The 13,427-nt window shown below is 39.8% G+C and overlaps 1 protein-coding gene across 2 annotated transcripts in view; it reads right to left on the bottom strand.

Annotated features, from left to right (window-relative positions):
* The window catches only part of REPS2 (RALBP1 associated Eps domain containing 2), a 91,350-nt gene that overhangs the window by 17,779 nt on the left and 60,144 nt on the right, over nucleotides 1-13,427 (bottom strand). For both annotated transcript variants that reach the window (XM_030234693.2, XM_030234694.2), the window contains exons 13-14: nucleotides 12,529-12,665; nucleotides 1,346-1,410 (exon numbers count right to left, since the gene is read on the bottom strand). In XM_030234693.2, the coding sequence (XP_030090553.1) occupies nucleotides 1,346-1,410; nucleotides 12,529-12,665 (202 nt within the window). The remainder of the gene's footprint in view (nucleotides 1-1,345; nucleotides 1,411-12,528; nucleotides 12,666-13,427) is intronic.

Below are 13,427 nucleotides of genomic sequence, written 5' to 3'. Positions count from 1 at the left end.
TTTGTTGTCTTTAGTGCTTTTCCCAATGGCAGCAAGAGGGCTTGCACTGCACTATGGGAAGCTGAAGCAGTGGCAGGAGGGCTGGCATAGGCTGCAGCAGCAACTGCTGCAGGCACATGGCTGGGAGGTAGGGAGCTGTGCTGTAGGATCTAGGATTGGGAGGTAGGGAGCTGTGCTGTGGAATCTGGGACTGGGAGGTAGGGAGCTGTGCTGTGGAATCTGGGACTGGGAGGTAGGGAGCTGTGCTATGGAATCTGGGGAAGCCAGAGGGAAAGACTGCTCTGCTCTCTCTTTGTCAGACAATGCAGGAATGTGATGGGAGCACTAAGGGGTGAGTGCTGGTAGCAGCATGGCTAATGCCATCCTGACTGGGGAAACATGCAAGCTCAAAGCAGAGTGTTCTGAAGTCCTCAAAGCAGAAACTGCATTCAGTGCTAGTAAGGGACGGGGAGAAGGGGAGCACAACAAGCTGCTGATGGAGCTGTGTGTGGCAACAAGCCTCTAATCATTTCTTTCATAAGCACTGTGCAGTAAGAGCTGTTCAACAGCATACTCTTAAAGGTGGATCCCCAACTCAAGCGATGACCATTATGGCCTACAGAAGGTATCTCACCAGCTTTTGGTATGTAAGGACTGTCAGTGGATTTGTTTCCTATCATACACTTCATCTAAAGGAGTAATACATGAAGCATATTGTGCCTAAGACTTAACACAGACAACAACACAGAAAAATATTGTGATCCTGCAAGATTTCGTGAAAGGCAAAGAATTACCTTGTAGACATGCATAATTTTGTCAATTTGTGTTGTGCTGTAGTTGTGTCACGCTCTGAAAAAAACCACCCAAAACCTCACCCAAAATGCAAAATAAAAGCACACCACTAATGATTTGAAACTTAATAACATAACTGACATGGCATTTGATTCTTTCAGCATTATTTTTTTGAGCCCATGGGTGCAACACACACTTCCATGCCATGGTTCCCTCGCAGATGCCCTCAGCGTTTTTAAAGCTCATGAAGCAAATAGCAACAGCAGGTATCAAGCCCATGCCTTCAGGCATGAAACTCATTTTAGCAGACTAACTTTGCTAGCCTTTCATTTAGGTAAATAAAAGCGGGCGTATGTAAGCTCCACTGCAAAGAGGTTTAATTAGTCTGTAATTTGACACTGCAACACACTGGCCAGACAGACACAGGAAGGAGGACATGGAACTGCAAACTGCAGATTTTCATTAACTTGGAAGCAGGACAACTGCTGTGTCCAAGCCAACTGGTGCTACCCACTGCAATGGTAACATAAATAAACTAGTAACACACAGCAAAGAACGAAAGCTTTGTCCATACCTGAGATACAGAAGGTCGAGGGGGTAGTGCAGGTGGTGGTGGGGGCAGCCAGCCAGACCTCACAGCTGAACAGTGGGAAAAGAAGAAGATGATGATAAAAAAACCCCATCCAAACCAAACTACTGAAATTTAATTCCAAATAAACCCAGAATTAATTCCCAGGATAAATGGAAATTCCTCCTAGCGAAGAGGCAGTATATAAGATTTAATAAGAAAGCCCAAACTTCATCTTTATTGAGCAAAAACTTGTTTGAAATAACCACATGAGTAGTGAATGAGTAGTGATTTAATTGCTGTAAACCCCCAAATGTTACAATAAAAAGCAGAGAAAGAAGCCAGTCAGCCACAAAACCTGTAGGTAAAGCAGTCCAATTCCAGATAAAGAAACCTAGAAACAGGGTCCACTTGTTCTTTGGACTTTGCTCTTTGTCATTAAAAATACTGCCCTTCTTACAAGTGACACTTTAGCACCCAATGTAGACACTAGCATTCACTTTGGATAAAACACACTCCCTGATAGAGTACAGCCTTAAAAAGAAAACATCTGCCACGGAATTCACAGCACAAAAGCCTAAATCAACCCAAAAGAAATCCATTTCTTTGGTTTTATATTTTGTATTTGCATGCTATTACTCCATACAGGTATTTCAGAGGGAGGAGGAAGACAAATCTTAATAGTTTTATCAAGCCCCTGTAAGACAACACAATGTCAGCTTTGAGTTTGAGCCAGCAAAAGAGAGGGTAATCACCATGCAGGTGCAACGCTGTAATTTTTATTTTCCTTAAAATACCTAAAACCCATTTGGGACAAAACTACAGGATAAATGACACCTTCTAAAGGCAGCTGTGAGGAGGCAGAGAGAGGACTAGGCTGGCACAGAGACATCAACCAGGACTAACTGGGTTACCCTCCCCAGCTCCTGTTGCACTGAATGCTCAGCACTTGCTCTGGCAAAGACACCACACAGTCCATCTTGCACTGGTGTATTTGTGTGTAACAAAAAACCTCCAACAGTTCTCAACTTGGAAATGCTCTTCACCACAATAATGCTAAGCAATCAACTACATTTATACACTTTCTATTTCCATACATATTTTAAAAAGACCACAAAGACCATTAAGAGCTGTCTTATAGCTTAGCCATTTACATATTTTATATACCAAATCTAAAAATGTCTACGTGGTTGAAAATAATGAGAAAAATGATACTAACCATTACAGATAATTGTGACACAAGAGTAAAACTGTGTGTGAAAACACTGAGAACAGTCATGTTGATTATTAACAGCTCCAGAGACTTATAATACACAGGTGGGATTTTCCATTTTCTGCTGCATCATCTCCTGTATCTTATAAAATGAAGCCTAATATGGCATACAATACCAAAGAGAAAGTTAAAACAACTAAAACAGAACATATGTCAGGGAGCCACTAACACACCTACAGGTGTAAGAGAGATTTGAAAAAACAGTCATCAGGATCTTTCTCTTGCATTTAACTAGTTCTGTTTATAAGACCATTGCAATAACAGCATGATGTGGTAACTACATTCTCCATCTCTCCCATGCAACTGATTTTTAGAAAGGAAGAAGCTTTCCTTTCCTTTAATCTGAACTTCAGGTTATTACTTCATTTATCTGGGCACTGGCAGTGGCTTTGGCTTGTGACAGTATTTGAAAACAACACCAGCTCAGGCACCACATGCTGGAAAAGCATCTCCTGAAGTCATTGGACATACTGTGAAACTCTGTGAGTCTTTTGGGATTTGGCCCACAAAATTCCAAAGGGAAAAGTAATTGTTCCATAAAATAGTTCAATGAAAAAAACCACATCATCACACAAAAAAAGCCACCACACAAAACCTTCTTCAGCTTTCAAATGCAACATATATGAATCCAGCATTAAAGAAGTTAGATGCTTACAACATATGCATTTGACCCAGTTTCCTCTTTTTAATCCTAAAAATTCTAGCTTAAGCTACTCATGAAATATTCATAGAATTCCTGCTGTTGCAGAAGATCTTTGGCCAGTTATTAGAGGGAAATCATGCTTATGTGAGCACAATTACTAGCAAAAGTTAGCTGACTTTGGAGGACTTGTTAACAACTTAAAAAAAAAAGCCCCAGGCTTCAGCCTTTTCTGGTGTTACTATCCTAAAAGAGGGCAGTAAGAACAGACACTCGTGGGTTTCCTTGTGCTTTGGCAGGTGACTTGTACTCTCCAGCTATTCCAGAAGAGCCTGGAATAGGGCTCTTCTCTCCTTCCTGGGACAGTGCCCAGCACAGATGGGCTCTTGCTGTCATGGGTGGCAGCACCACTTACCTCAGAGCAAACACAAATACAGGGGAAGGTCTGTTTCCAAAATAAAAGCAAGTACCCTGGAGGAGCAGCAAACAGACAAACAGACAAATGTCGTGCTTCCAGGTGCACACCTCGAGAGATTGGAGAAGTTGATGCCCCTGATCTTTTCACCCTGTGCAGAAGCCCAGGGAGCTGGATGGACCTTGCACAAGCCCTCTTGATATTGAGCAACTTGCTGGCATTCAAACCAGGCTGAGCCACAGAATGATGGAACAGTCGGGGCTGGAAGGGACCTTGGAGATCAGCTCAATCCAACCACCCCGTCACGAGCAGGGACATTTTCCCCTAGACCAGACTGCTCAAAGCCCAATCATAACAGGCAAATCCTACAGAGAGCACTGTGGAAAGCCCATGCAGGTACCAGTAATAGATTTAAGTATACATATCACATGTATTCTGACAGCATTTTCATGCACTAGTCACTCCCACAAAGATAGTGTTCTCAGTTCAAGAATCATGGCTCTTTACTCAGCATGTTTACATTTTAAGATGGATTATCTGCATGGAAACTTTCCAAGACCACTCTTCTGCCCTATTTTGGCAACCACAAAGTCTGATAGTACTAACATGACACCACACCAGATTTAAAAAACAGGTTTTCCAATCTGAAGGTAGATTAATATTTTAAAACAAATAGCAGGCTGCAATTGTATACCCTGAGAACTGGTCATGCCATCTTATCTGACCACTCTGCCTCCAGCCTCCCTAGCAGACAACAACACTCAACTCCTAATCATTATTTGTGGCAGTGAAAAATGACAATCCTAGAAACAACTCAGATACCTCATTTACTTATTTGATGTAGGAAGAGAAGATGAAGAAAAAATAGAAGTTTTAACAGCCCACACAAACTTATGGAAGTAGGTCTTTAAGTCACCAGATACAACAGCAATGGACAATCCCAAACTAGGATGAATGAGTCTGGGCCCATGGGATCCTTTAGAGCAATGTAAGAGCAAGATGCTGTACCTCTCTTACCCAATGACAGTCACTTAAGCTCCTGGTTTTCAGTATTGAAGAAAGAACTGCCATAATACACTGTGCTTCTGGATGCCTGCTATTTTTGAAAATTCATATTGGAACAGCAGCATATAACACTACATTTCCTGAAATATTTCCATGTCAGATATTTAATATTAATTCCCTACATGTGGATGACATCTTGGTTTTAGATATCTATCACCTTGGCTTGAATATCACCTCAGACAAGTTAAAGTTTGGGCGGAAAAAATGTACACCCTCGTTCCTGTCTGAATTGAATAAATAAGCAGAATTGAATATGTAAGCAGTTTCCTGAAAGAAGGGAAGGGTGCTTTTCCAGGGTCAAGGGCCATTTTGTACCTTGCAGACCAAAATGAAACAAGATCCTGCCTAGGATCGAGACTGACCTCATCTCAAGTCAAAAGAGAGTCTGGTTGATGTATTTGTCATTTTTCAAGTGGATGCTACAATATTGTTGGATCAAAGGAGAGGCTGGTTGCATTTTGATAGATTTCCATCCTTTATGCTGCTTCAGAGTCCTGAGCTCCCAGAGCAGGTTTAATGAAACACCAACCTATTAATTTTATCAAGAAGTAAAGGGAGTAAGATACTGCAATCAGCTCAAAAAGATAAGCTAACAGAATAAATTATTCTTCTACTGTTCTATTCCAAACTACCTAAGGCTTTGGTTCCTCAGGAAAGCCAGCATTTTCACCCTTCCACTGTTCTGGAGAGGTTTTTGAGATACTTTTCCTACTTCTGTTGCCAAAGGCAGAGAGAGCACAGAGAAGTTCTGTGTCTAAATTGGTTTCTGTTTACCTCCTTCTTACTGAACTTCTGTTCTTGTTCAGTGAAATTAGTACTTGGTTATCCCCTAACACTGACACCATTCTTTGCACAAATTCATTTATTTACATTCCTGACAGCAGCATTAGTAAGTGATTGTGAAATAACCATTTCTCAAGAGATCTAATTTCTTAATTCTCACTGCTATGTCTAAAAAAAAAAAAAAACAAACCAAAAAACCCAAACCAAAAAAACTGTAAAGCTGTAGCCAGAAATATAAATTTAATAAAAGGATTACAGAAAGGTGGTTGTGAAATACCACTGATCTGGGGATCTGTTTCAATAATTCTTGCTAACGTCTCCTCAGAATGTAATAGCATTGCAAAAACTAAACCTGTTTTAGACTCCTGACATTAACTTTGTTAATGTCTACCAGGTTTGCATTTCTACCACGTTTGTAGAAATGCTGCAGAAAGCATTGCCAGTGGCAGAACGACCTCTCTTCTGACAGTTAGTTTTGGGAACCTGCTCAGCCAGCAGTTTCTTGAGTCACAGCAAATGATGCAGACACCTGATGACAGAGACACACACTCTTGTTACAGGTCTGTTTCATGTGCTAACCATACAGAACGTTATTTGTACCTTAAGTGAGTGGAAAATTATCCATGTACTTTCCAAGTAATTAGGAAGAGATATAGACAGGCCTTAAGTAATTAATGTTTTTGCTCTATGAACTCACAGGTGTGACCATTTAGGACATTGTGTGCTAATGTGTCTGATGGGTCACTTCCAAATCAAACAAGCAAAATATTTTTTTCTAAATATTCTGAAATTCTGTAAAACAGATTTTTTTAAAACATCTATTTTCTGGTTAATGTCATATATCCACAACATCTGTATTTTTACCTCCCTGTCCCTCATTTTCCTTAAACCATTTAATTTTCTAGTCACTGTTTTCTCTACCTTTTCCTTTTCTGTGTGTTTCTAACTGGGGACTGTTTCTCCCTCCTCCCTTTGCCCTTAAATAAAACTATTCAAGATTCTGTTCTGTCTCACTTCACGTTTGGCTTCATTCTCCACTCACAGGGAGGTACAGTCCCTCCACCTACCTCCTACAGAGCTTCTCCCTCCTGGACACCTGGGGGGTAGAGCTGGAGGTTGCAGCACTGGCCATCTGTGACCACTTCCAACGTGGACACTCTCAGAACAGGCACATGGGAGCCAGGAAGAGCAGGTGGCTGCCAGGGATCACCCCTCTGGTCCCTCCTGCGGCTCACACACTTCTTGGGGACATCTCCAGGGTCTTCCCCACAAGGGAGGCACCTTGACCCCTGCTCCACATGAGACACAGCAGATCCTATCTTGTTGAACCTATGAAGCTGTTCCATGATGGATGTGCATTTTTTCACAGAACAGAGTAACCCCCCTGGGATCATGAAAAAGGTCAGTGGGGCTGGTAGGGCTAGTCAAGAACATTTCAACCTTCACAATTTTCTGTAGAAGAGTTTTTGGATTAAAATTTAATTTTTAACAATCTGAAACAGGATGAAAATAGACTGCAAATCATTCCTCAATCCCTGAAAGAGTATGCTTAGATAAACAGGAAAATAAAAATTTTTAAAAGTTCAATTCATTCACATAAATTGTAAGAATAGCAGCTACACCTGAAAGGCTGGTAAGAATCACCCCAGTAAAGTCCTGTCCAGACTCAGCCCTTAGATATATATATATATAAATCTAAAAATGCAAAAATACTTTTCCCCATCAGAATCCTATCATGTAATAACCATCCATATATATCTTCACTATTTTATGCATTTTATTTAACCTTAATTATGTTCTTGTCCAGTTGGGCAAAGAAGATACACAGTTGAAAACATATAAATCCTTCATAAGAAATTCTAAAAGGCTGACACAGGCACAAAACTCTTCTATTCAAATCAGAAGGAAGATATGAATATTTTATTCGGAATAAGATCAGTTCAGTAATCAAATATATTCTGAACGGGAACAGGACTAGAAAAAACCAACAGCTCCAGTACCAGATCAGGGGCTGAGTCCCAAAAAGAAAAAAATATTTTCTGATTCAAGAAAGTATTTTTGCAGCACTTATTTTTAAAATGTATTTCATAGAAAAAAATACAAATAGCAGCTCAATTTTTTGTTCTCTGTGCTCTCTATATAAGACATTTTTAATTTAAATTTGTCACAACTCTTACAACCACTCACATGACTCTACACTTCTCACTTGATGAAGGTTGCAATATTAGAGCTCTTGTGCACTATGCAAACAATAATTTGTGAAATGTCATATTTGGTGAGGGTATTTGCCATTATCTTTTCTCTAAAATAAAAGTCCTTCAATAGTAAATTTTCATCTTCCTGATTTAATGTGTAATGGTCTGACTAATAAGCACAACACAGTAACATGCAAGACTGTACAGTATTACACTACAAACAAAATCCCAAGAAAATAGCTGGATTTTAAAAAATCAAGACTAATGTAAGAGCAACAAGAGGAGGGAGTCCTAAAAATTAATTAATTAAATTCAGCCTTAAAGAAAGGAACATTACTTTTCTAAGTTCCCCCTTGTCACTTTGGCTTTCAAATAAAATTTTGAAGAAATCTGTACTTTTGGTAATACAAAAACATAACTGCACCACCCGTAATTAACTTGTCTTTAGAAACTACTTCTTTCAGACAGCTAACCTCAATGGGCACAGACATTTCCTAGCAAATACAATTAAGGATAAAAGAATACAGAAGATAATACAGTAATCATGCTTATCTAGGTTAAGTTTTGCAGGGATTTTTGTATTCAGTTTCACATACACAAAAAGGAAAGTCACTTGCATTTGGCTCACTAAGCTAAAAAGACAATCTAGCTGAAAAGATATTCCTGAAAACAACTGGGACAACAGTATTATGGTTACTGTTTGGGCTTGTTTGTATCAAAACATCTGAGACACCACAGCAACAATAATTTTAATTCTCAAAATCCTCTTTCCTACACAGTTAGGAACTGTTTCATTTTACATGTAGACTTAAAACCATTCAGAAATACAAAGAATTTGACTTAGGCAAATATAAAAAAGCTAAGATATCTCAATATACATTTAACTATTCACAAATCTCCACACTTGGCAAACAAAACCTGCCAAGTCTGTAAGCTCAAGGAAAAAAATAGACTAATTGAATGGAAGTCTGATGAAGTAAAGAAGAAATGAAAAGTCTTCTTCAAATGTTTAAAAAAGAGGGTAAAACATGATGCTGAACAGCCTTCCTTTAGCACTAATGAAAATGAGAAGGTGCAGGAAGGCAATTGCACTGATAAGAGTCTTAATGATACAAGTACCACTTGAAACTGCTTGGGAAACACATATGTTAAGGAATACAGGAGTGATGTGGAGACACACATCACTGATGGGAATGCTGATGCACACCAATAAATTCTATCCCCTTGTTCTTTTCCTGTGAACACCCAATTAGAACAAACAGGACGTTTAGTTGTCTGCCATCACTAGCTCAGCAATACTAAGTACAGTTTACAGATCTGACTGTAGTCAGGAAAACATCATTTGTGACAGAAAATACTGCACTTGAAATAAAAGGCTTGCTGTGTTTCAACCTGATCAAGTGTGGAACTGAACACCTCACATTTTAAAAGGGAGAAAAACCCCCAAAATACTAGCCCCTTGTTACTGGCTGAAACCAGCACCCCAGAAACAGAGAATCCAAGCTACAGTGAGTGTTTCCTTAGAAGCCTACGCAAAAAATGGTGCCTGCATTCCACGTGTTCTACACCGCAGGGACAGCCACAGCAGGAGGTGAGTTTCCAAAGCAAATGAGTGCTGAAAACCTCCAGTCAAAAATTCATTTGTGAATAGTTATATGGCTGTTTTGTTCAATCTGCTTCCAGATAACACAAAACTACACTGTTCATGACAAGCTTGTCGTTTCATCAAAGCAAATTCTCTTTTCCTAACAAGTATCCTTTGTTCAACAGAACTGTTAATTAAAAGTTGTTATGTGACTTAGAAATGAAACTAAATGGGAAATAAAATGTATTTCAGAGGGAACTGTATGAATCTCAACTCAGACTGTTGCCACTGCCCAGAAGTAAATTCTTTATTGGCTGTCGTGGGTAGCAAACAGAACTGAACAAAACATCAGAAGACAATGGATGCATTTTCAGGTATTAACACTCAAACTGAGACTTGCCCCAGCCCCAGAGTCCCCCCTTACTGCTGCTGTTGAGGCTAGAAGGTGGCTGGAGCTCTGCTGCAGGATCTCTGGGCTCCGAGCTGCCCCAGTTTTGGCCCCCTCAATACCCAGGTCTTACTCTGGGAGCTCTTGGCTTCTATCTGACTAGAGACTGGGCTAGGGGAGAAATGAAGAAGTAAACTAGGTCATGTATGCATTTAAAATGACATTTTTGTTTCTACTTAAAACCTGCTGTTGTCCTTCCAGGAATGCATAAACTCTAGCCAAGTATTTTCTTAACATGAACACAGGCCAAATGCCAGAGATTACACATTCAACAAAGAGAAATACATTGAGAATGTAGCAGCACAGGATTTTTCTCAGATGCTAACATAAAGACTACACAAATAAAAACAAAAACAGAAGAGATTTCTGTCTCCTAACAGAAATTCATTTGGATATTTCAGAAAGGGGTGTTTTTCAATAAGTTCTCATGCTTTTTTATGTCTGTCCTGGGTACCACTCGTTGCAGCAACCCAGAAAAGAGCAGCTATGAGGTATGAATGAAGGTGCCTTCTTCCAGTCCAGTTACCTCCCAATGCAACAATTTTAAAGCATATTTTTACAGCTAATCCATTGCTGGACGTCCCAGCCATCACAGATAAATATTCTGTGTGTATACTGGCCAGGAGAAAGGCATAATAAGATGATGACAAACATGATATAGCAGCAGTAAAGAAAGAACAAAAAAAAACCAAAAAAATCCAGTGCCCACAACAGGGATTCACCACAGTCTTTAACTGAATTTACTTGAAGTATTTTTCTTTTTCTGCCCTTTAAAACGCAAATAAACAAAACAAATACTTCAAAGTACAGATGGTTTTACAATTAAAGAAATGATACCTATAGGTCAACAGGACCTATGTGGGACTGAAAACAAAACTTGGTACTAATGAGCATTCCTTTGTGGGTCTGGAAACAGATTATCCACCAATCTCCTCTAACTACAATTATTTCTGAGCTAGAATTAGTAGGACCAAAACTAATGCACTAAAACAGGATTATTCTAGTCATGCTGAATATACACAGAAGCATAGAATACCCTAAGTTGGAAAAGACCCACCAGGACAATCAAATCCAACTCCTGGCCTAGCACAGGACACCCCAACAGTCACACCGTGTGCCTGAGAGCATTGTCCACCTGCTTCTCAAACTCAGGCTTGGGGCTGTGACCACTTCCCTGGGGAGCCTGTTCCAGTGCCCAACCACCCTCTAAGCGAAGAACCTTTTCCTGATAGCGAACTGAAACCTCCCCTGACACAACTTCAGGCCATTCCTGTCACTGTCACCATGGAGAGAAGATCAGTGCCTGCCCCTCCACTTCCCCTCACGCGGAAGTTGCAGACTGCAATGACGCCTCCCCTCAGTGTCCTCTTCTCCAGGCTGGACAGACCAAGCCACCTCAGCTGCTCCTCATATGGCTTCACCTCCAGACCCTTCATCATCCTTGCAGCCCTCTAATGGCTTAATGTCATTTTTTATATTGTGGTACTCAAAACTGCACACAGTTTGTTAACTTCCCCAAAAGAAACTACTTGTGACTTTCAAAATGAACTATTTAATTAACATCAAAAACAAGATGTTCATTTTCATTCACAGAATGACTTCTTCTTCAAGAATTTACATTCTTCTTTCATTTGTGTTCCAAGTGAAATTTAAACCCAAGTTTATTTCCTTCCAATTTCCTTCCAGTTATACTTGTTATCTGGATTCCAAGACGATTTCCTGCAGTAGAAAATGTGCACTTGGCTCTGTTTGTGGTTTTAATTTGATGTATAACAAAATCAAAATTAGAGGCACCAGATCCCTCAAGAGGAACAAAGAAAATAAAGAATTACTCCTCTGTGTAAGGCAAAAAAAAAAAAAGTTTATTCCTATTGAGTTTCAGGGATCAGCACACATAGCAGGACTCTTGAATTCCCTCTAGTGTTTGCACAAAAAAGTCCCATATAGCAAGAGGTAAAACTCTTTTCTACTCCAAGAACCACATTAGAGAGCCCAGTTAAACACTCCTTGACACAGCCAAACCTTGGCTTTCTTCTGAAGCATAAGCATGACTGTGTTTAAGCTGGTCCTTGAGTCAGATGATTGGTGTGCAGCACACAAACCTCTGGTCTGCTTCAAGGACACTGCTGAAGCACAGCCACGCTGGGTGACTGCTGCCCTGAACAAACAGCTCCTCTCCCCACTTCAAGGCAAGAGGCACACTCAAAGGGTAATGTGCTGAAAAGCCATTTTCTTTCAGTTCACCCCAACTACTAGTCTACATTTTCTTTCTCTCCTCTCAACATGCACCCATGTCAAAAGAAATTACCCTTTTTTTAACTCAGAGAGGCTTCTGATTGTTCTCACATATTTGTTAAGACTTTAACATCAAAAATGTTTGCTTTCTTTCTCCCAGTTTAAACATTAAGGGTTTTCTTCCTGCTTCTGAACTAAAAAAATAAATAGTAATAAAAATCAATTATACTCTAGTTACTGATGAGAGTTGTCTAAACAGCCGGACTAGTTATAAACAGTCAGTGATGACAGACTACCATATGTTAAGCTTCCCATTGCTGTGCCAGGAAACATTATAATCACCTTAATTACAGAAACAGTGATTTTTCCCCCCAGTGGCGACGTAACACAAGCAAGTGCACAAGCAGAACTCCTGTTCTGCAGTGCATTACTGTCTGCAGCAAAGGCCAGCATGTGCACATACTGCCAAGCATTTCTGCAAACAGATAAAGTTGCCAAGCACACAGCTAACCTGAATGGTCTCAGAAGGAGCAAAGAAAGCAAACTTTACCTTGCGTGTTTTGCTGAAATATTTTGTTCAGATCCAAAGAGGAAGCTCTGGAATGTGATTTTTGTGGCCTTGGAGGTGGAGTAGGGGGCTCTTCTCCCTTTTTCATGGCATCTTCTATTGATGTGCTAGAATAAGACCTAAGGAAAAACAAGATGGGGAAAAACAGAAAATATTTTATGTCAAAAATTAATTTTAAACAACTGTAGTGAATAGTACCTAAAATTACACTGACCAGAAGTCAGGTTCATGGTGGAAATTCCTTGCCCTAATGACTAAGAGCTCCCTCTTATAACAACAGATTTATTTGACAAGAGAGGGACCTAAGCATGTGGAGAAAGGAATGAGTCATGCTTACAGGGCTAGTATTTTTTAAAGCTTTTTGTACCACAGCTTGAGGCCTTCTTATGTAACTTTGCCAGCAGGATAATTGTAACAACTGTTCTGAATAAACCAAGGTAAAATTCCCCACATACAGCCCTTGGAGTTTCTGTTGCCTTTCCCAACTGCTAGGGTAGTGTTTATACAGGTATAGATTCAACCTATCTCTTGAGAGTATGCATTTTGTAAATTGTGATACTCTCACGTGTAGAATAAATTTTTAACTATTAGTATAAATTTTCCATAGGAAACAGTCACCAAATTGCACAAAATCCAGAAAAACTGAATGGCTCCAAGGTGACTACAACTGGTCAAATACATGGCTCAGTACCTCTTTCCAGGCCCTCCCACAGCACATTAATCCCAATGTGGTGTGATGAATTTGCTAATAATTTTGATTTTGCCAAGTACTGTTCAATTTTTTCAGCTGTTGTAGTTATGAGTTTAGAAAAACCGAGACCAAGCAAGACCAAGACTGTCCAAAATGAGCACTGGCAACATGAGATGTTAGACTTACTGTC

Source organism: Serinus canaria, chromosome 1 (genome assembly GCF_022539315.1).
Source record: "Serinus canaria isolate serCan28SL12 chromosome 1, serCan2020, whole genome shotgun sequence".
NCBI lineage: Eukaryota > Metazoa > Chordata > Aves > Passeriformes > Fringillidae > Serinus > Serinus canaria.
This window is presented reverse-complemented; position numbering and strand designations above follow the sequence as displayed.